The sequence below is a fragment of the Balaenoptera ricei genome, chromosome 5, assembly GCF_028023285.1.
Source record: "Balaenoptera ricei isolate mBalRic1 chromosome 5, mBalRic1.hap2, whole genome shotgun sequence".
Taxonomy (NCBI): domain Eukaryota; kingdom Metazoa; phylum Chordata; class Mammalia; order Artiodactyla; family Balaenopteridae; genus Balaenoptera; species Balaenoptera ricei.
Window position 1 is genome coordinate 141,607,645 of NC_082643.1, and position 22,169 is coordinate 141,629,813.

General features: G+C 49.9%; 1 protein-coding gene across 1 annotated transcript in view; it reads left to right on the forward strand.

The window, feature by feature from the left end:
- Window positions 1-21,879, forward strand: part of TNIP2 (TNFAIP3 interacting protein 2) — a 34,294-nt gene extending 12,415 nt beyond the window's left edge. The window contains 5 exon segments of the mRNA XM_059923730.1: window positions 15,856-16,143; window positions 18,095-18,184; window positions 19,365-19,631; window positions 19,737-19,856; window positions 21,175-21,879. Of these exon segments, the coding sequence (XP_059779713.1) occupies window positions 15,856-16,143; window positions 18,095-18,184; window positions 19,365-19,631; window positions 19,737-19,856; window positions 21,175-21,438 (1,029 nt within the window). The 3' untranslated portion in view covers window positions 21,439-21,879.
- Window positions 21,880-22,169: the final 290 nt, after the last annotated feature.

A 22,169-nucleotide genomic window follows, 5' to 3' on the forward strand; every position in this document is an offset into this window, starting at 1 on the left:
TTTGTGTTTCCATACAAATTGTGAAATTTTTTGTTCTAGTTCTGTGAAAAATGCCAGTGGTAGTTTGATAGGGATTGCATTGAATCTGTAGATTGCTTTGGGTAGTAGAGTCATTTTCACGATGTTGATTCTTCCAATCCAAGAACATGGTATATCTCTCCATCTATTTGTATCCTCTTTAATTTCTTTCATCAGTGTCCTATAATTTTCTGCATACAGGTCTTTTGTCTCCTTAGGTAGGTTTGTTCCTAGATATTTTATTCTTTTTGTTGCAATGGTAAACGGGAGTGTTTTCTTAATTTCACTTTCAGATTTTTCATCATTAGTATATAGGAATGCAAGAGATTTCTGTGCACTAATTTTGTATCCTGCTACTTTACCAAATTCATTGATTAGCTCTAGTAGTTTTCTGATAGCATCTTTAGGATTCTCTATGTATAGTATCATGTCATCTGCAAACAGTGACAGCTTTACTTCTTCTTTTCCGATTTGGATTCCTTTTATTTCTTTTTCTTCTCTGATTGCTGTGGCTAACACTTCCAAAACTATGTTGAATAATAGTGGTGAGAGTGGGCAACCTTGTCTTGTTCCTGATCTTAGTGGAAATGGTTTCAGTTTTTCACCATTGAGGACAATGTTGGCTGTGGGTTTGTCATATATGGCCTTTATTATGTTGAGGAAAGTTCCCTCTATGCCTACTTTCTGCAGGGCTTTTATCATAAATGGGTGTTGAATTTTGTCAAAAGCTTTCTCTGCATCTATTGAGATGATTATATGGTTTTTCTCCTTCAATTTGTTAATATGGTGTATCACATTGATTGATTTGCGTATATTGAAGTATCCTTGCATTCCTGGAATAAACCCCACTTGATCATGGTGTATAATCCTTTTAATGTGCTGTTGGATTCTGTTTGCTAGTATTTTGTTGAGGATTTTTGCATCTATGTTCATCAGTGATATCGGCCTGTAGTTTTCTTTCTTTGTGACATCTTTGTCTGGTTTTGGTATCAGGGTGATGGTGGCCTCGTAGAATGAGTTGGGGAGTGTTCCTCCCTCTGCAATATTTTGGAAGAGTTTGAGAAGGATAGGTGTTAGCTCTTCTCTAAATGTTTGATAGAATTTGCCTGTGAAGCCATCTGGTCCTGGGCTTTTGTTTGTTGGAAGATTTTTAGTCACAGTTTCAATTTCAGTGCTTGTGATTGGTCTGTTCATATTTTCTATTTCTTCCTGGTTCAGTCTCGGCAGGTTGTGCATTTCTAAGAATCTGTCCATTTCTTCCAGGTTGTCCATTTTATTGCCATAGAGTTGCTTGTAGTAATCTCTCATGATCGTTTGTATTTCTGCAGTGTCAGTGGTTACTTCTCCTTTTTCATTTCTAATTCTATTGATTTGAGTCTTCTCCCTTTTTCTCTTGATGAGTCTGGCTAATGGTTTATCAATTTTGTTTATCTTCTCAAAGAACCAGCTTTTAGTTTCATTGATTTTTGCTATTGTTTCCTTCATTTCTTTTTCATTTATTTCTGATCTGATCTTTATGATCTCTTTCCTTCTGCTAGCTTTGGGGTTTTTTTGTTCTTCTTTCTCTAATTGCTTTAGGTGCAAGATTAGGTTGTTTATTTGAGATGTTTCCTGTTTCTTGATGTAGGCTTGTATTGCTATAAACTTCCCTCTTAGCACTGCTTTTGCTGCATCCCATAGGTTTTGGGTCGTCTTGTCTCCACTGTCATTTGTTTCTAGGTATTTTTCGATTTCCCCTTTGATTTCTTCAGTGATCACTTCGTTATTAAGTAGTGTATTGTGTAGCCTCCATGTGTTTGTATTTTTTACAGATCTTTTCCTGTAATTGATATCTAGTCTCATAGCGTTGTGGTCGGAAAAGATACTTGATACGATTTCAATTTTCTTAAATTTACCGAGGCTTGATTTGTGACCCAAGATATGATCTATCCTGGAGAATGTTCCATGAGCACTTGAGAAAAATGTGTATTCTGTTGTTTTTGGGTGGAATGTCCTATAAATATCAATTAAGTCCATCTTGTTTAATGTATCATTTAAAGCTTGTGTTTCCTTATTTATTTTCATTTTGGATGATCTGTCCATTGGTGAAAGTGGGGTGTTAAAGTCCCCTACTATGATTGTGTTACTGTCGATTTCCCCTTTTATGGCTGTTAGTATTTGCCTTATGTATTGAGGTGCTCCTATGTTGGGTGCATAAATATTTACAATTGTTATACCTTCCTCTTGGATCGATCCCTTGATCATTATATAGTGTCCTTCTTGGTCTCTTGTAATAGTCTTTATTTTAAAGTCTATTTTGTCTGATATGAGAATTGCTACTCCAGCTTTCTTTTGATTTCCATTTGCATGGAATATCTTTTTCCATCCTCTCACTTTCAGTCTGTATGTGTCTGTAGGTCTGAAGTGGGTCTCTTGTAGACAGCATATATATGGGTCTTGTTTTTGTATCCATTCAGCCAGTCTGTGTCTTTTGGTGGGAGCATTTAATCCATTTACATTTAAGGTAATTATCGATATGTATGTTCCTATTCCCATTTTCTTAAATATTTTGGGTTTGTTATTGTAGGTGTTTTCCTTCTCTTGTGTTTCTTGCCTAGAGAAGTTCCTTTAGCATTTGTTGTAAAGCTGTTTTGGTGGTGCTGAACTCTCTCAGCTTTTGCTTGTCTGTAAAGGTTTTAATTTCTCCATCAAATCTGAATGAGATCCTTGCTGGGTAGAGTAACCTTGGTTGTAGGTTTTTCTCCTTCATCACTTTAAGTATATCCTGCCACTCCCTTCTGGCTTGCAGAGTTTCTGCTGAAAGATCAGCTGTTAACCTTATGGGGATTCCCTTGTGTGTTATTTGTTGTTTTTCCCTTGCTGCTTTTAATATGTCTTCTTTATATTTAATTTTTGATAGTTTGATTAATATGTGTCTTGGTGTGTTTCTCCTTGGATTTATCCTGTATGGGACTCTCTGTGCTTCCAGGACTTGATTAACTATCTCCTTTCCCGTATTAGGGAAGTTTTCAACTATAATCTCTTCAAATATTTTCTCAGTCCCTTTCTTTTTCTCTTCTTCTTCTGGGACCCCTATAATTCGAATGTTGGTGCATTTAATGTTGTCCCAGAGGTCTCTGAGACTGTCCTCAGTTCTTTTCATTCTTTTTTCTTTATTCTGCTCTGCAGTAGTTATTTCCACTATTTTATCTTCCAGGTCACTTATCCGTTCTTCTGCCTCAGTTATTCTGCTATTGATCCCGTCTAGAGTATTTTTAATTTCATTTATTGTGTTTTTCATCGTTGCTTGGTTCCTCTTTAGTTCTTCTACGTCCTTGTTAAATGTTTCTTGCATTTTGTCTATTCTGTTTCCAAGGTTTTGGATCATCTTTACTATCATTATTCTGAATTCTTTTTCAGGTAGACTGCCTATTTCCTCTTCATTTGTTAGGTCTGGTGTGTTTAGACCCTGCTCCTTCACCTGCTGTGTGTTTTTTTGTCTTCTCATTTTGCTTATCTTACTGTGTTTGGGGTCTCCTTTTCACAGGCTGCAGGTTCGTAGTTCCCGTTGTTTTTGGTATCTGTCCCCAGTGGCTAAGGTTGGTTCAGTGGGTTGTGTAGGCTTCCTGGTGGAGGGGACTAGTGCCTGTGTTCTGGTGGATGAGGTTGGATCTTGTCTTTCTGGTGGGCACGTCCACGTCTGGTGGTGTGTTTTGGGGTGTCTGTGGCCTTATTATGATTTTAGGCAGCCTCTCTGCTAATGGATGGGGCTGTGTTCCTGTCTTGCTAGTTGTTTGGCATAGGGTGTCCAGCACTGTAGCTTGCTGGTCGTTGAGTGAAGCTGGGTCTTGATGTTGAGATGGAGATCTCTCAGAGATTTTCGCCGTTTGGTATTACGTGGAGCTGGGAGGTCTCTTGTGGACCAGTGTCCTGAAGTTGGCTCTCCCACCTCAGAGGCACAGCCCTGATGCCTGGCTGGAGCACCAAGAGCCTTTCATCCACACGGCTCAGAATAAAAGGGAGAAAATATAGAAAGAAAGAAAGAGGATAAAATAAAATAAAATAAAGCTATTACAATAAAAAATAAGAAAAAAATTATTAAGAATAAATTTATTAAGAAAATTTTTTTTAATTTTTAAAAATAGATTTATTAATTTTTTATAATAAAAAATAAGAAAAAAAATTAAGAAAAATTTTTTTAATTTTTTAAAATAAAAAATATGAAAAAACTTATTAAAATTTTTTTTAATTTTTAAAAATAGAAAATAAGGAAAAAATTATTAAGAAAAATAAATTTTTTTAAGTAAAAAAAAAAAGGACGGACCTAACCTTAGGACTAATGGTTAAAGCAAAGCTATACAGACAAATTTCACCCAGAAGCATACACATATACACTCACAAAAAAAGGAAAAGGGGAAAAATTAATATATTCTGCTCCCAAAGTCCACCTCCTGAATTTGGGATGATTCGTTGTCTCTTCAGGTATTCAACAGATGCAGGCACATCAAGTTGTTTGTGGAGCTTTAATCCGCTGCTTCTGAGGCTGCTGGGAGAGATTTCCCTTTCTCTTCTTTGTTCGTACAGCTCCCGGGGTTCAGCTTTGGATTTGGACCCGCCTCTGCATGTAGGTCGCCTGAGGGCATCTTTTCCCCGCCCAGACAGAACGGGGTTAAAGGAGCAGCTGACTAGGGGGCTCTGGCTCACTCAGGCCGGGGGGAGGGAGTGGTAGGGATGCGGGGCGAGCCTGCGGCGGCAGAGGCGTCGTGACGTTGCAGCAGCCTGAGGCGTGCCCTGCGTTCTCCCGGAGAAGTTGTCCCCGGATCACGGGAGCCTGGCCGTGGCGGGCTGCACCAGCTCCTGGGAGGGACGGTGTGGAGAGTGACCTGTGCTCGCACACAGGCTTCTTGGTGGCGGCAGCAGCAGACTTAGCGTCTCATGCCCGTCTCTGGGGTCCGCGCTGATAGCCGCGGCTCGCGCCCGTCTCTGGAGTTCGTTTAGGCGGCGCTCTGAATCCCCTCTCCTTGCGCGCCGCGAAACAAAGAGGCAAGAAAAAGTCTCTTGCCTCTTCGGCAGCTGCAGACTTTTTTCCGCGCTCTCTCCCAGCTAGCTGTGGTGCGCTAACCCCTTCAGGCTGTTCACGCCGCCAACCCCAGTCCTCTCCCTGAGATCCGACCGAAGCCCGAGCCTCAGCTCCCAGCCCCCGCCCGCCCTGGCGGATGAGCAGACAAGCCTCTCGGGCTGGTGAGCGCTGCTCGGCGCCGAGCCTCTGTGCGGGAATCTCTCCGTTTTTCCCTCTGCGCCTCTGTTGCTGTGGGATCCGCGCTGATAGCCGCGGCTCGCGCCTGTCTCTGGAGCTCGTTTAGGCGGCGCTCTGAATCCCCTCTCCTTGCGCGCCGTGAAACAAAGAGGCAAGAAAAAGTCTCTTGCCTCTTCGGCAGCTGCAGACTTTTTCCCGGACTCCCTCCCGGCTAGCTGTGGCGCACTAGTCCCTTCAGGCTGTGTTCACACTGCCAACCCCAGTCCTCTCCCTGCGATCCGACTGAAGCCCGAGCCTCAGCTCCCAGCCCTGCCCGCCCCGGCGGGTGAGCAGACAAGCCTCTCGGGCTGGTGAGTGCTGGTCGGCACCTATCCTCTGTGTGGGAATCTCTCCGCTTTGCCCTCCGCCCCCGTGGCTGCGCGCTCCTCCGTGGCTCCGAAGCTTCCCCCCTCTGCCACCTGCAGCCTCCGCCCGCAAAGGGGCTTCCTAGTGTGTGGAAACCTTTTCTCCTTCACAGCTCCCTCCCACTGGTGCAGGTCCTGTCCCTATTCTTTTGTCTCTGTTATTTCTTTTTTCTTTTGCCCTACCCAAGTACGTGGGGATTTTCTTGCCTTTTGGGAGGTCTGACGTCTTCTGCCAGCGTTCAGTGGGTGTTCTGTAGGAGCAGTTCCACGTGTAGATGTATTTCTACTGTATCTGTGGGAAGGAAGGTGATCTCCACGTCTTACTCTTCCGCCGTCTTGCCGGGGGACCTCAAGTTTTATATCTTTAGATTTCCCCCTTAACACTGCTTTCACTGGATCCTGCAAGTTTTGGTATGTTGTGTTTTCATTTTCATTTGCCTTTAAGTATTTTCTAATTTCCTTGTGATTTCTTCTTTGATCCATTGGTTTAAGAATGTGTTTTTTAATTTCCACAGTTTTGTGAATGTTCCAGTTTTACTTCTGTTGTTGATTTCTGACTTCATCCTGTTGTGGTTGGGGAGGAGATACTTTGTATGATGTCAGTCTTTTAAAATCTGTTGAGACTTAGTGTGTAACCTAACACATGGTCTATCCTGGAAAATGTCCCATGTGCATTTGAGAAGAATGTGTTGTTGTTGGGTAGAGTGTTCTGTAGATGTCTGTTAGATCTAGTTGACTTATTGTGTTAAGTTCTCTATTTCCTTACGTATATTGTGTTTGGTTGTTCTATCATTGAGAGTAAGGTTTTGAGGTCTCCAGCTATGATTGTAGGATTGTCTATTTCTCCCTTCAGTTCTGTCAGTTTTTGCTTCATATATTTTGCTTGTCTGTTATTAGGTACATCAGTGTATATAATTGTTATATTTTCTTGCTGTATTAAAACTTTTATTAATGTACAACATCCTTTTTTGTCTCTTGTAGCCTTTTTTGAAAAAAAGTCTATTCTGTCTGATATTAGTATAGCTACTCCTGTTCTCTTTTAGTTACTAATTGCATGGAATGTAAATATTTTTCCATCCTTTTACTTTCTTTTTTTTTTTTAATTTAAAACATTTTATTTTTGGCTGCGTTGGGTCTTCATTGATGCACGTGGGCTTTTCTCTTGTTATGGCGAGCAGGGGCTACTCTTCGTTGCAGTGTGTGGCCTTCTCATTGCAGTGGCTTCTCTTGTTGTGGAGCATGGGCTCTAGGTGCACGGGCTTCGGTAGTTGCAGCTTGTAGGCTTCAGAGCTTAGGCTCAATAGTTGTGGTGCATGGGCTTAGTTGCTCCATGGCATGTGGGATCTTCCCAGAACAGGGATCAAACCCATGTCCCCTGCATTAGCAGGAGGATTCTTAACCACTGCGCCACCAGGGAAGTCCCCATCCTTTTACTTTCAATCTGTATATGTCTTTGAATCTAAAGTGAGTCTCTTGTATATAGCATGTAGTTGGATCATATGCTTTTATCCATTCTGCCAATCTCTGTCTTTTAATTGGAGATTTTAATCCATTTACATTTAAAGTAATTACTGATATGGATGAAATACTTGTTATTTTGCTATTTGTTTTCTGTATGCCTTATAGCTTTTTTTTTCTCTTATAGCTTTTTTTGTTTCTCATGTTCTGCATTACTATCTTTTATGTTTGATTTTTTAAATTGTGAAATATTTAAATTCCTGTCTCATTTTTTTGTGGGTATATTCTGTAACTGTTTTCTTTGTGTTTACCACGGGATTTACGTTTAACATCCGAAAGTTGTAACACTCTAACTTGAATTTATACCAGCTTAAGTTCAATAACATACAAAACCCCTGCTCCCTTATACCTAAACCCCACCCCTTTTGGTTGTTGATGTCACAGAATTAAATCTTCATACATCGTGTGCCCTCAAACATAAATTAATCTTTTAAATGCATTAGTCTCCTAAATTATGTAGGAAATAACGTTTGGAGTTACAAATCAAAATGACAGTAATACTAACTTGTAGATTAATAATTTAAAAAAAATATATATTTATATTAGTTTCTTAAATCATGTGGAAAACAAAAAAAAAGAGTTATAAACTGTTGTTACAATAATACTAGCTTTTATAATTGCCCATGTCTTTACCTTTATTGACATCTTTATTTCTTCATATAGCGTTGAGTATTTCTTCATATAGCGTTGAGTTACTGTCCTTTGAGTTAGTGTCATTTCATTTCACTCTACAGGACTCCCTTGAGCATTTCTTGCAGGGCAGGTCTAGTGGTAACAAACTCCCTCAGCTTTGGTTTATGTGGGAATGTCTTAATTTCTCCCTTGCTTTTGAAAGACTGTTTTGCTGGATATAGGATTCTTGGTTGACAGTTTTTTTCTTTTTTAAAGTATTTATTTATTTATTTATTTTATTTGGCTGCATCAGGTCTTAGTTGGAGCACGTGGGATCTTTGTTGCAGCATGTGGGATCTTTTGTTGCCGTGTGTGGGCTTCTCTAGTTGTGACGTGCAGGCTTCTCTAGTTGCGACGTGCGGGCTTCTCTAGTTGCAGCACGTGGGCTTCTCCCTAGTTGTGGTGCATGGCTCCAGAGTGCGTGGGCTCAGTAGTTGTGGCACATGGGCTGTCCAGTTGTGGCACGCGGGCTCTAGAGTGCGTGGGCTCAGTAGTTGCTGTGCGTGGGCTTAGTTGCCCTACGGCATGTGGGATCTTAGTCCCCTGACCAGGGATCGAACCTGCGTCCCCTGCATTGGAAGGCAGATTCTTAACCATTGGACCACTAGGGAAGTCCCCAGCTGTTTTTTTTCTTTTAGCACTTTGAATATATAGGCCCACTGCCTCTGGCTTCCAAAGTGTCTGATGAGAAATCTGCTAATAATCGTATTAAGGATCTCTTCTATGTGATATGTTGCTTTTCTCTTGCTTCTTTCAAGATTCCTCTTTTTATCTTTGGCTTTCTAAAGTTTGATTATAATGTGTTTTGGTCTTTTTGACTTCATCTTACTTGGAGTTTATTGAGCTTCTTGAATGTTTAGATTCATGTCTTTCATCACATTTGGGAAGTTTTCAACCATTATTTCTTATTTATTTATTTATTTATGGCTGTGTTATGTCTTCATTGCGGTGCACGGTCTTCTCATTGCTGTGGCTTCTCTTGTTGTGGAGCATGGGCTCTAGGCGCGTGGGCTCAGTAGTTGTGGCTCACAGGCTCTAGAGCACAGGCTCAGTAGTTGTGGCGCACGAGCTTAGTTGCTCTGCGGCATGTGGGATCTTCCCGGACCAGGGCTCGAACCCGTGTCCCCTGCATTGGCAGGCAGATTCTTAACCACTGCGCCACCAGGGAAGCCCCAGCCATTATTTCTTCAAGTAGTCTTTCTGCCCCTTTCTCTCTCGCTTCTGCTTCTGGGACTCCCACAATGTGTATGTTGGTCTGCTTAATGGTGTCCCACAGTACCCTTAGGCTCTGTTTACTTTCCTTGAATCTTGATAATTTTCATTGTCCTGTTTTCAAGTTTGCTGATTCTTCTACTGATCAAATCTGCCTTTGAATACCTCCAGTGAATTTTAAAATTTCAGTTAATGTACTTTTTAGCTCCACAATTTTTTTGGTTTCTTTTTAGGTTTTCTATTTCTTTATTCGTATTTCCATTTTATTCCTACATTGCTTTCTTGACTTTCTCCACATCTTCTTTTAGTTTTTTGAGCATCTTTAAGATGGTTGTTTTAGAGTCCTTGTCTAGAAGATCCACCATCAGGTCTTTTTCAGGGACAGCTTCTGTTGATTTATTTTTTCCTTTGAATGGGCCGTATTTTCCTGTGTCTTTGAGTGCCTTGTGCTTTTTTTGTTGTTGTTTGTTTAAAACTGGACATTTGGATCTAATAATGTGGTATCTCTGGAAATCAGATTACTCTCGTTCCCTAGGATTTGCTGTTTTTGTTTTTCTTTGGTTGTTGTAGATTGTCTCTGTACCAAGGATCAGCCTGAGGCATAAATTAAGGTTTTCTCAGCCTGTACCTGGGAATGTGTGGTCACTTTCAGATTTTCCCCTTTTATGTAGTTGCTTTTGAATATCCTAGTCTTTAATGTCTGGCTCCCTAAAGCAGAAAAAGAAAAATTAAAAGGGGAAGGGAAGGGCACTGGCCCTTTAAATCCCATAGCACTTCAGCTGGAGGGGGAGGGTCCTGTAGCAATGGGGGAGGTGCAACAATGGCCACCTGCCTGTTTGGCCGCACCTCTGTGATCAGAAGCAGGAAGCAGCGGTCAGAGCACAGATCCCCAGTATTTGGACGACAAGGTCTTTTTTGCCCACCTTGGCTCCTGCAAGCTGGGTGCAGGCAGCTCCAGAAACAGGTGTATGGCCTCCAGTGGCATGGCTAGGGGTGGGATGGGTAGCGGCTACTGTAGGAAGAGCTGAAATTGACTGAAATTAACCTCAATTTACTGTCCAAGTCCTCATATGGAAGTTGCAAGTCTTTAGGACTTGAGATCCAAAATAGTCACACCAGACAGATTTCTGCCAGTGCACTGTTTTTCAGGTGAGGAGAAGATTCCCGGTGCTCCCTCCTCTGCCATAGTCCCAGAACCTTCCAGGCCGTGCTCGTTTTTGTCCGGACCTGTTTGCCTGCTCCCCCCTGCACTCTTCCAGTGGGGAGGAGGTGTGCTGCGTCCTCATCAGTGCCTCCCCCGGCACATCGTCAGTGCTTGGCACTTGTGGTGAAGGCCCAGTGAGTTGACTTTTCTTAAATTCCCTGCTTGCTCCTGTTATCTCACTCCCCCTTCAGCTGCTGGTTACAAGGTAACCATGGGCTGGGCTGCAGTCTGCACGTGGCCAGCCACTGAGGGCTGCCCAGGAAGGAGAGAGAAGAGGACTATGCTGGGCTGGATAGTGTCTCCCCCAAATTCCTTTCCACCTGGAAGCTGTGATTATGACCTTATTTGGAAGTAGGGTCTTTGCAGGGGTAATAAATAGAAATGAAGTCATACTGGCCTAGGGTGGACCCTAATCCAGTGACTGGTGTCCTTACAAGACAGCCATGTGAAGATGGGGGCGGAGATTGGGGTGAGGCATCTACAAGCCGAGGGTTACCAGCAACCCGCAGAAGCTGGGAGAGACGAGGAAGCATTCTTCCCTAGAGTCCCCGGAAGGCACGTGGCCTGCTGACACCTGGATTTTGGACCTCTAGCCTGTGGGAGGACACATTTCTGTTGTTTTAAGTTACCTAGTTTGTGGACTTTGTTACAGCAGCCCGGCAGCCCGAGCAGACTGATAAAGGGACGAAGGCCAAGAGGCTCCGCCTCTTATTTTTAAGGTTGATCCACAAGACTATTAATAGAATTCCTCACACTTTTGTGTCCTGAGAATGGAGCCATGGGATTTTAGGTCCCAGTGACAGGGTCTCCCAGGGGTCCTTGGCCATTTGCTGACTTCTGTGCATCACGTCTGTGTGTGTAATGCCGGGATTCTAGGACAGGCCTTGCTTTTTGACAACAGTGGTCTATGTTCTGTGTCCTAAGAACTGTTACTGATTGACAAGGGCACTTAGCCAGATGAGCCAGTACGCGTCTCTCCAACTTCAGAGCAAGCAACGAGTGCCCCAAACCTGGGGGCTCCAGGGGTCCTGGGGCCTCTCACACTGCGGGGGGAAGGGCAGGTCAGGCAGCCCTCTTGGGGGGTGGGTCGCCCTACAGTGCAGTGCACCGCCTCCCGGTGGTCTTGCCTGTGCTTCTCTAGCTCTGGCAGCTTCCCGGCAGTGAGGGAAAAAGCCAGCCCCAGGTATGGCATATGTTGTCACCTAGCAAGTCTCCATGAGAGCCAGATCATTTCTAAACTGGTGTTTGAAAGAGGATTTTTAAGACAGACAGTAAGGGCCTGGGAGTCCTTCCGATTCAACTAATCTCACCGCCAGAGTCAGCTGCGTGTTCGTGGTTTTCAGTCTCTGTGCTGTAAACAGGTTGAGAACAGGGCCCAGGTCCTGGCCGTTGTACCCCCAGTCTTCTTCTCAGACATTTACTGGGGATCCTTATGGGGCTGGGCTGGACCCAGGGCTGGGGTGTGGCGATGAGAGAGAGTGTGTCCTTGGGAAGCTCCATGAGCCCCCGAAGCCCGGGGACCTTCTGCCCCATTGTTTCTCTTACTGTCTCCGTTTGACCAGCAAGGAAAGATGCTCGGAAACCAGGTGTTGCTTGAAGTCCCCCAACCTCAGAGGGTGTGAGGGAGCTGTGGTAGGTGGAGGTGTCGAGGCTGGGGTGCCACTGCCTCCTTACCTGGGCACTCCAGCAGCCACCTGGATCCCGTGAGCCTCAGTTTGCCCATCTGTGGAATGGGAGACATGATAGCAGCTGTCTCGTAGGATGTGTGGAGACTGCATGGTTGGTGCATTTGCTGCTGCTGCTGTCCTTGCGGTTATCGTAGGGACTTAGAAGTCTGTGAAATGTATGATTCCATGGGAGACCAACCTTCACTGGTATTACAGACTTTCTATCTGTGTTTGTATTGTACGTATTTGTATATATATTGATACCTCTTTTATATGCATAACATGTATTTACTCTGAATACACTTCAGTATCAGATAAAGGCAAGGATAGAGACGTTTCTCTGTTGCGCTGCTGAAATCACAGCTTTTGATTTGAATAACTCTAAAATGTAATGAAAGTCCACTCTCAGGGCAGGTCTCTCTGTACCATCTGTGTCTACTCCAGGTACACTTCTCAGCCACTGTGGAGGGCGACTAGGTCCAGCTCGGGGGAGTGTGGCATGTCTATCCCGCCAGTAGTGACAGGGCCACCCCAGAGCTGTGATGCTGGCAGGGGAAGACGAGTCCAGGCAACGGGGTGGGCCACGGCGGGCCTGGCATCTGTGACACTGTGGAGGGAGGGGCTCCTGCTGCGTTTTCCACGGTAAGGACGTGGGACAGGGGCCTTGACCAGCTGGCACTGCCTTCAAAAGCGGCCAGTTTTTAAAGAGAACAAATAAATCCAAGGCCAGGAAACAACCAGCAGTGAGAGCCGGAGCTTTCGTTGGGGTTTGGCATTCTTTTTCCTGTTTATAGTATTTTATGCTAAGAAGGCTATAGTTGGTTCTCAGCTGTGTAAATGCCCCATCACACTGTCTCGACGGGGCTTCACCCAGACCAAGTGACTTGGCACCAGCCGGCAGCCCCAGCTGTGTGGACAGGCTCAGAAGGCCATGCGTGGTGGCCCCCAGCGCCCCCTCCCCAGTCCTGCAGGTGCAGCCTGGTGCTGAAGGGCTGTCTGCCGGGAGGAGGTATGCATGCCGACCGGCCAGCTTGCAGAGAGAGGCCTCTTCTCCTCCTTTGGTTCAGGGGTGAGGTCGTCGGGGCCAAAAGGTGGAAAAATGAAAGTAATGACCTTCCAAGAGTGGCTCTCACCTGGCACCCCTGAGATTGTGACATCTGTGAGTCGAGGGCAGGGAGGTGTGATGGCGTGATGGAGTGCCAACGCCACACGCCTTGGGGCGGAAGTCCCAGCTGACGGGCTCATTCCCAGTGATGTGTCACACCCGTCGTCACCAGTCCTGCTCCTTCTTCCGCACCTGGTGGTGGATGTTTCTCACTCGCCGGGGCCCGACCTCCTCATCTCCCCCGCCGCCCTCACGGTCTGCCTCGCCAGCTGCCAGGCCTCTGCTCTTTCCTGTTTTGAGTCCCTGTTGTGAAGTGCGGATCTAGAACAGCCTGTTCCTCTAGGCCTTTGCTAAGAGAGCCAAACCGGTCATTCTAACAGCAGTTTTTCTTCTTTCCTCTCTTTCTGTTCATTTCTAGAGCGAAGTCCAAGGAAAATGGAAGGAGAGGACTCTTAAAAATTCCCTGAGGGAATTCCCTGGGGGGGGGGGGTCCACTGGTTAGGACCCGGCGCTTTCACTGCCAAGGGCCTGGGTTCGATCGCTGGTCTGGGAACTAAGATCCCGCAAGCCACGCAGTGCGGCCAAAAAAAAAAAAAAAAAAATTCCCTGAGAGGGGGCGAGGTTTGCAGAATGTTTTCTGGGTCACCTGGTTGGAGTGATTCGGTCACATGCTGGGCTTGTCCATGGACTGGTTACCACAGACGCACGGGGTGTTCGGGTGCAGGAGCGTGGGGGCAGCCCTTGCCTCGGGGATGTGGGTTTGGGCCCAGGGAGCAAGGCTGGGATCCGGAGACGGGCTGTGTTCCTGAGTATTTTTTTGTTTTATTGATTTATTTTGTTGAGGTGTAGTTGATTTACAATGTTGCATTAATTTCTACTATGCAGCAAAGTGATTCACTGACACACACACACACGTACATACATACATTCTTTTTTGTATTCTCTTTCATTATGGTTTATCACAGGATATTGAATATAGTTCCCTGTGCTATCCAGTAGGACCTGGTTGTTTACCCATTCTCTATATAATAATGTGCACCTGCTAATCCCAAACTTCCAATCCATCCCTCCCCCACCTGACCTCCCCCTTGGCCACCACAAGTCTGCTCTCTACGTCTGTGGGTCTGTTTCTGTTTCGTAGATAAGTTCATTTGTGCCATATTTTAGATTCCACATATAAAGTGATACGATACAGTATTTGTCTTTCTCTTTCTGACTTTATTTAGTATGATAATCTCTAGGTCCATCCCACCAATTATTTCTTAACCCCAGTCTTAAAAACAATCCCAGCCATGTGACTTCTGGGCATTTATCCCGTGGCTGTATTTGCATAAGGGCACAAGGAAGCAGCCAGCTGGAGGTGTGTGTTCCGTAAATCTGGAATCTGTCGTGAAGCCCCAGGCTGTGGTTGAAAAGAACAAGGCAGGTTCTGTGCTGCTGTGGAATAAGGTATATTGCTAAGGAGGAAAAAAGCAAGGTGCCGAACAGTGTGGTAGCATCCGTTTGTGTAAAAATACATGTGTTATAGATGCTTATAAACACTCTGGAAAGGTCTGTGCCCAAATAGTGAGTAGTTGCCTCTGGAGAGTGAAGCTGGGGGCAGAGGAGCTGGTGGGAGAGAGGAATTTAAGTTTTCATTTGATTTCCCTCTGTATGTTTGAATTTTTTATAACCATGCACATGTTTTTGTTTCAAAGCAGTTAAGAGAGTAGTAATTCAGGGTTCCGTTAGTAATATGGCCCTGTATTCCATTCCACTGTGGTAAGAAGGTTCTCGGTTCCTGGTGTCCATCCCTCCTCGTGAGCACGCAGGAGGTGAGCTTGAGCACTTCCCCGAGTGGAGCCCAGATCCTTCTCCTGCCACTTCCTCACGTGGAGCGCAGGCTAAACCCTGACCTTTCTGAAGCTGTTTTTTCATTTGTAGGATGGACTGGTTCATCCTGCTTCACCTCCCTTATGTACTGTTTATGCTGGAGATTACTTTGAAAATGGGAAAGCACAAAACTAAGGCTGGGTTTAAAGCAAATTGTAATTTTAAGGACTTTTTAAAAAAAATTAATTGGGGTTGGGTATATTAGTTTCCTAGAACTGCTGTAACAAAAGTACCATAAACTGGGTGGTTTACAACAACAGATGCTTCATCTTTTGCTGTTCTAGAGGCCAGAAGCCCAAAATCAGGGTGTCGCTGGCAGAGACGTGCTCCCTCCGAGGCTCTGGGGGAGGGCCCTTCTTTTTCTCTTGCAGCTTCCGGTGGCTGTGGGCATCCCTGGTGTTCTTTGGCTTGTGGACACATCACTCCAGTCTCTGCCTCTGTCGACACGTGGCCTTCTTCTGTGTCTGTGTCCATGTTTCCTTCTTCTTATGAGGACACTAGTCATTGGATTAGAGTCCATTCTAATCCAGTATGACTTCATCTTAGCTAACTGCATCTTCACAGACCCTATTTCTAAATAAAGTCACATTCCCAAGTATCGGGGGTTAGGGCGTGGGCATATCTTTTGGGGGGCTACCCACTGCAGTGGAGTTTCTACCCTTCCCATCAAGAAGTATTTGGAATTGCCACACTTAGTAATTTGATGATGTAAAACGTAACATTATCAATTTGCTCATGAAAATAGAATTTTAGATGAAGTTTCAGATAGAACTTTATGGGCTGAAAACTCCAAAGTTAATTATTCATTCAGAAGCCAACCTCCAAATGAGCGCGTTTATTACCTACTGATGGGTGTCTGTGCCGGACTTTCTTCTGCTCTATGAATGTTTGTTCCTGATAGTGCTTCTTTTAGTCAAATCAACTGTGCTTTTAAATCTTCCCCTTAGGAAATCGAGAGACTTTCCAAGCAACTAGAAGAAAAAGAGAGGGAGACGCAGCAGCTGATGAGCCAGCCGGAGCAGGAGCAGGAGAAGGAAGTGGCCCTGCTGAGGAGAAGCGCAGCACAGAGGGGGCGGGCCCGGGCCGCCAGCGACATTCTGTGCCGCTCCTTGGCCGACGAGACCCATCAGCTGCGGAGGACTCTGGCTGCCACCGCCCACATGTGCCAGCATCTGGCCAAGTGTCTGGATGAACGCCAGCGCACACAGGGGGACGCGGGGGAGAGGAGCCCTGAGGTAGGCCATGGTGTCAGCACACCACGATGAGGACCGGGGTGCAGCAGGAGGCCTCGTCTCGCGCCTCAGGATCCCTCAGCCGTCGTGGAGGTCGGGTCGCCCAGGGCCCCCCCTGCTCTCCATAGGGTTGCAGCAAAGCCCACCCATCCGGGGATTTCTTCTGGCACGGTGGAAGGTGCAGAACGTGACAGGGAAGCAGGTGGCCTGCGTCACCAGCTGCCACCCCCAGACCTGCAGCTGACCCTGGTCCCCGTGGGGAGATGGCACTGTGGTCTCATCAGCCTTCTCTGAGGACGAAGCAGGCAGAGCAGGGGCGGGAGGGGTATCCTGAGCAGGTGCTGGCACACGTGCAGGCAGGCGAGGGGCAGCGCCTCCAAAGGCCGCAGGTGCAGTGCCAGGCCCCAAACACCGTGAGGAATCGGGCTGGGCCGGGCCGGGCCGGGCCGGGGTGGGGGAGGGCTCCACGTGTCTGAGCAGGGCTGGCCTCTCCGGGGCCTCCTGCAGGGCGGGGACCCGCGTCAGTGAAGGGAGGACACGGAGCCCTTCTGTGTACCTGGCACTGTGACCCCTGGCCAGGCCCTAGGCAGGGTGGGGCCAGCAGGGAGGGAGCCGGGCAGGGGCCAGGGGGCGGGGCCAGGGGAAGGGGGCGGGGCTGGGGGCCTCCAGGACTGGGTGGATCTGGGCTGTGGCTGTGTGTGCGGTCTGGTCGGGGAGGGGACAGCGGGGGTTTCAGCATCAGGAATTCCCTACCTGGGAGACCAGGGGGCTCCTGGCTGGGGGTGTTGGGAGCTCCGGCCGAGGCCGCCTTCCCTGCCTGTCTGATTCCACCCCGTCCCCGGCACGCAGTGCACACCCTGCCCCGCCCAGCGCAGGTTACTCTCGTGGGGTCTTTTCCAGGCAGTTCTCTGATCCTCTGAGGCTGCAACCAGGTTGACTCAGAAACGCGGGGGAGGGGCGAACAGGCCCTCCAGCCGCTTAGCAGCAGCCCCACTGGGAAGCCTGCTGGGGAGAACCTCCGCCTGAGAGCCTGAGAGCTGCCCGTCTCCGCGGGTGGATTCCACGAAAAGGGAACCTCAGAAAGCACACAGGCATATTTCAGATACCACAGTGCTCTCTGGGGGCAGGCTGTGTTCTCGTCTGATTTTGAGTCACTGTGTCATTTCCCTCTGGGGACTTGAACACAGCCGCAGGTCGTGTTTGGCCTGGGCAGGGGTGGGGCCGGGGCTCTTAACAGGCTCTAAATCGGCGTCACTTCTCAGCCCTGGACTCGGCTGAGTCACCGGGGTTTCCCGATGCCCGCTGGGTTAGGACATGTAGTTCCTTTGTCATTCGAGGGGAATTCTCAAAAATAACGTCACCAGCATACAGCCCACTGTACTGTTAAATGCACTGAATTTCTAGGATTCAGATGGACTTTTCGGCTAGTCCTGCCCACCGCCATTAGGGCTGGTTTGGCACGTGGGTTTCTAGGCATGACTCCCGAGACCCCGCGTGAGGCACGGGTGGACTGCCGTGTACAGAATCACTGAGGTTAAGCCTGCTTGCGTGACATGACATGACAGCGTGGCGGGCTCAGAGGGAGGGAGCCGGGTCCCTGGCCGGGCCTGCTCCTGGCGGCCCTGTGGCCCTGGGCTGGAAGGTTCTCTGGTGGACGGTGAGATTAAGCTTCCTGCCCTCCCGACTCCCGTGATGATGGAAAGTCTTAGGCATGAGAAGATTGTGCGAGGCTTGGCCCCAGCGTGGGGTGGGCTTGGGTGGGGTGAGGACCACCCCCCCCCCCCCACCTTCGGGAAGGGGCACGTCCTTTCCTATCTCCGTCCCACCTGCCGCAGTGCGGGCTGCAGTGACCATCTGCGACCTCAGCCCCCAGGTGTGCCTTCCTACCCTCTTGCCGCACACGACAGTCACGTTCGGTGACACGGTGTCTGCTCTCTGTCCCTTTCTTATGCAGCCAGCGTGTGCAGATGGGGACGGCTCTGTCCACGCGGTTGTTGAGAAGTTACGGGAGGAGAATCGACTGTTGAAGCAGAAGGTGACTCACGTGAGTGTCTGTTAGATGTCACTCGGGAAGAACTTTCCCCTCATGGCCCGCAGATGAGGGTCCTCTCCTCGGCTGTGCCCAGGGGTTGCCCCTGCCCTCAGGCCACTTTGGCTGATACACGCAGTCCCTAGAGGCCCGACATATTTGCCTAAAAGGACGTGCAGAACTTCTCGCTTGTCATTCTCTGGCCCCCAAGTTAATTCACGTGGACAAATGAGGTACAAGAATTACTATCGGGCTTCCCTGGTGGCGCAGTGGTTAAGAATCTGCCTGCCAATGCAGGGGACACGGGTTCGAGCCCTGGTCTGGGAAGATCCCACATGCCGCGGAGCAACTAAGCCCGTGAGCCACAACTACTGAGCCTGCGCATCTGGAGCCTGTGCTCCGCAACGGGAGAGGCCGCGACAGAGAGAGGCCCACGCACCGCGATGAAGAGTGGCCCCCGCTCGCCGCAACTGGAGAAAGCCCTCGCGCAGAAACGAAGACCCAACACAGCCAAAAATAAATATAAATAAATAAATTAATTAAAGAAACGTTTAAAAAAATACTTAAAAAAAAAAAAAGAATCACTATCAAGTATAGCTTTTACGGTGGGAAATTGTACCAAGTCCGCTTCTGTCTACGGCGGTTGTTTGTGGCCATCGTCGCCACGTCCTAGTGTCCCCTCTGCACAGAGCAAACTGAGGCAACTTTTTTTTTTTGGCCTTCGTTCCTTTTATTTATTTATTTATTTAAAAAGTAATTAATGTATTTATTTTTGGCTGCGTTGGGTCTTCGTTGCAGTGTGTGGGCTTCTCATTGCTGTTGCTTCTCTTGTTGCGGAGCACAGGCTCTAGGCATGCAGGCTTCAGTAGTTGTGGCTCACAGCCTCAGCAGCTGTGGCACGCGGGCTCAGTAGTTGTGGCTCGCGGGCTCTAGAGTGCAGGCTCAGTAGCTGTGGCGCACGGGCTCAGTTGCCCTGCGGCATGTGGGATCTTCCCGGACCAGGGCTCGAACCCGTGTCTCCTGCATTGGCAGGCGGATTCTTAACCACTGCGCCACCAGGGAAGTCCCCTGAGGCAACCTTCATTTAAGGGGAAACTCACTCTGCTCCTTGTTGCTAGTGAATAGCTTCACAGTTCAGGTTGGCTCGAGAGCAGGTTCTCAGCCGCCGTCACCGTGAGCTTTCCGGCCTCCTCAGGTGGAAGACCTCAATGCCAAGTGGCAGCGCTACGACGCCAGCAGGGACGAGTACGTGAGGGGGCTTCACGCACAGCTGAGGGGGCTGCAGGCCCCCCTCGAGGCTGAGGGGCCCTCCCCGCCCGAGCTGATGAAGAAGGAGATCTCCCGACTCAACACACAGTTGGAGGAGAAAATCAACGACTGTGCAGAAGCGAGGCGGGAGCTGGCGGCCGCGAGCAGGGCCCGGGACGCCGCGCTGGAGCGGGTGCAGATGCTGGAGCAGCAGGTGCCCCCCGCCCCGGGGCCGGGCGCTGGGAGGCGCTGGGGGGCTTTCTCCGTCTGAGCAGAATAGGCGCTGCCGTCTGATGGCCGAGTGTCTGTCTCCTCACAGATCCTCGCGTACAAGGACGACTTCACGTCGGAGAGGGTCGACCGGGAGCGGGCTCAGAGTCGCATCCAGGAGTTGGAGGAACGGGTGGCCTTGCTGCAGCGCCAGGTACCCTGGAAACAGGTAGAATGGAGGCCCATCTCCTCCGGTCCAGGCTGGGCGTTTTCTTCGTGTTTCTTTCATCGGTTTCAAGCCCTTCTGCGTCTGCCGAGACCCTGATTCTGTGCTCCGGGCAGAGCCACCGTGCCCGGTGCCTGGGGCCTGGTGGCAGAAAACCTCCCTGTTGTACCGTGTGTGTCTATAGAGGACGTTGGCGTGGTGGCGTGTGACTTCAGGGGTGGCTGTCGGGCCTGTCCTGCACCCAGAGGGCACGTCCTGGGCCTCGGGCTCCCTACTGGGAGCTTCGTGCACACGTGTCCCCTCCTCGCTCTGCGGCAGGGACCCTGGTCGCCCTGTCACACACACACAGCCGCTGAGGCTGCAGGCGTCTGCTGGCGCCCCCCAGCTCACAACCCCCGTGCACGGAGATGGGCCGTGCAGGCGGGCGGGCCCCGCAGCTCACTCTGGGCTCCGTGCTGTCCCGCCACAGGGGGTGCTTCTTGGGAGGCCTGGCCTGGGTGGGAACTGATGGTTTCTCACTGCAGGACCCAGGGCACCCTCATGCCACTTCCCTGCTCCTCCCTGGGTCCGCCCAGAGCACCCGATACACATCCTCCTGGGGGGCTAGCGCCCTGGTGGGGTGGGGATGCCGAGCTGACCCCGGAACCGCCCTTCGTGGTTGGCCTCGGGGCGGCGGGAGCCACCCCCAGTGCCCCATCCTGCGCGGCTGTGGACCCCACTGGTGGACAGAAGGGTGGCCCGGCCTGCCGAGGCCCGGGGCCTGTGCAGTGAGTGGCCTCTGAGCCCCTTTCGGCTGCGGCCTGTGGCCGTCGAGCTTTGGGAGCACTTGCTCCTGCTGGGCCCCTGGGCGACACCCCGGGGTGGGTGGTGGTGAAGCTGTGGGCCAGCAGCCAGAGTCCCGCCGCCTGGGCTGAGGCTCCCACACGAGGTGTGATGAACACCGGGGGTCACGGCGCTTCGGGGCTGACGCTGGGGGCGAGCGTGTCGGCCGTGCCACGGGCACCCCTGCTGCCTCCAGAGACCCCCCCGCCCACCGAGGAGGGACGCAGTTTGCCAGGCTCCCTCTCTCCACGGCGGCGTGTGGGGCGAGTCTGCTGGGGCCGCGGCGGGGGTCGGGGTCGGGGTCGGGGAGCGGCCCCCCGCCCCGCTGGGGCCCGTTCCTCTGTGAGTGCAGGCAGGAGGTTTTTCACGGAGCACGTCCTCATTTGGGCCCCAGCACCAGGCAGGGCGAAGGTGCAAGTCCCACTGCACAACAGGTGTATCTCTAGTTGCTGGAGCCTGAGGCCAGCCTCGTAAGCTGACCCTTTTGCCTTTTTTCCAGGATCCTCGAGAGCCAGGCTCTTGCCGGATTCACACTGGGGGCAAAACTCCCGGGTACTTAGAGACTGGCGCTTCGGAGCTTGTGGCGCCCGGTGGCTGGAGGCCTGGGATGGGATCCCAGCGGCCAGAACTCCCCGCAGAGGGCGGGGGCCCCGGAGCAACCCGGAGAGGCCAGGGGGACCTTCGGTGCCCTCACTGCCTGCAGTGCTTCAGCGATGAGCAGGGGGAGGAGCTCTTCCGGCACGTGGCCGAGTGCTGCCAGTGAGCGCGCGCGGGTGCTCCCAGCACGCAGCATCGGGATGCGGGGCCCCCAGAACAGGCTGGGGGCGCTTCTGAGCCTTCCCCTTGGTCCCCCTTGGGTCAGGGGGCACTTCCGCTGGGGCTGGAGGGAGAGGTGGGGTTGGGAGCATTCGTGCCCAGGAGGGCGCAGCCTCGCCTCTGGTGTGGAGTTGGGACGTCCCAAGCTGTCGGGCCGAGGCCGTGCTGACGTGGCGTGGGGTTCTCCCAGGCCCGCAGGACAGCCCTGCCCCAGCCGCACCTGGGGACGCGGCGGCCGCCCGTGGGAAGCGCGCCCACGCCCACCAGCTGAGCGCTGTGCCTGCACTGAAACAAGGCTGCACTGCAAGAGTGTGTGCCGCATATCCAGAACTTAAACGTGTTCATGTCACATGACTTATTTTTGTAATAAATGCACTTGCTACAGCGACTGCTCTGAGAATGTGCTCTGGGGGCTGGGGTGCAGGGACCCGGCAGCATTTCCATCTGGGCCCGAGTTACACCAGCCGGGAGGAGAGACACTCTTTCTTACTGTTTGTCTGTCACCTGTTTGTTTGTTTGTTAAGGCATCCAGAGGGGCAGGGTCAGCGGGAGTCCAGCCTGCCCAGCACTCTGCCGTCGGCCTGTGTCAGCTCCAGCCAGGGTGTGAAGGGCTTGGGGTGAGGCGGGAGGAACCAGGCGCCTGGCGAAGGCAAGTGAGAGGCTTGCAGGGCAAGGACC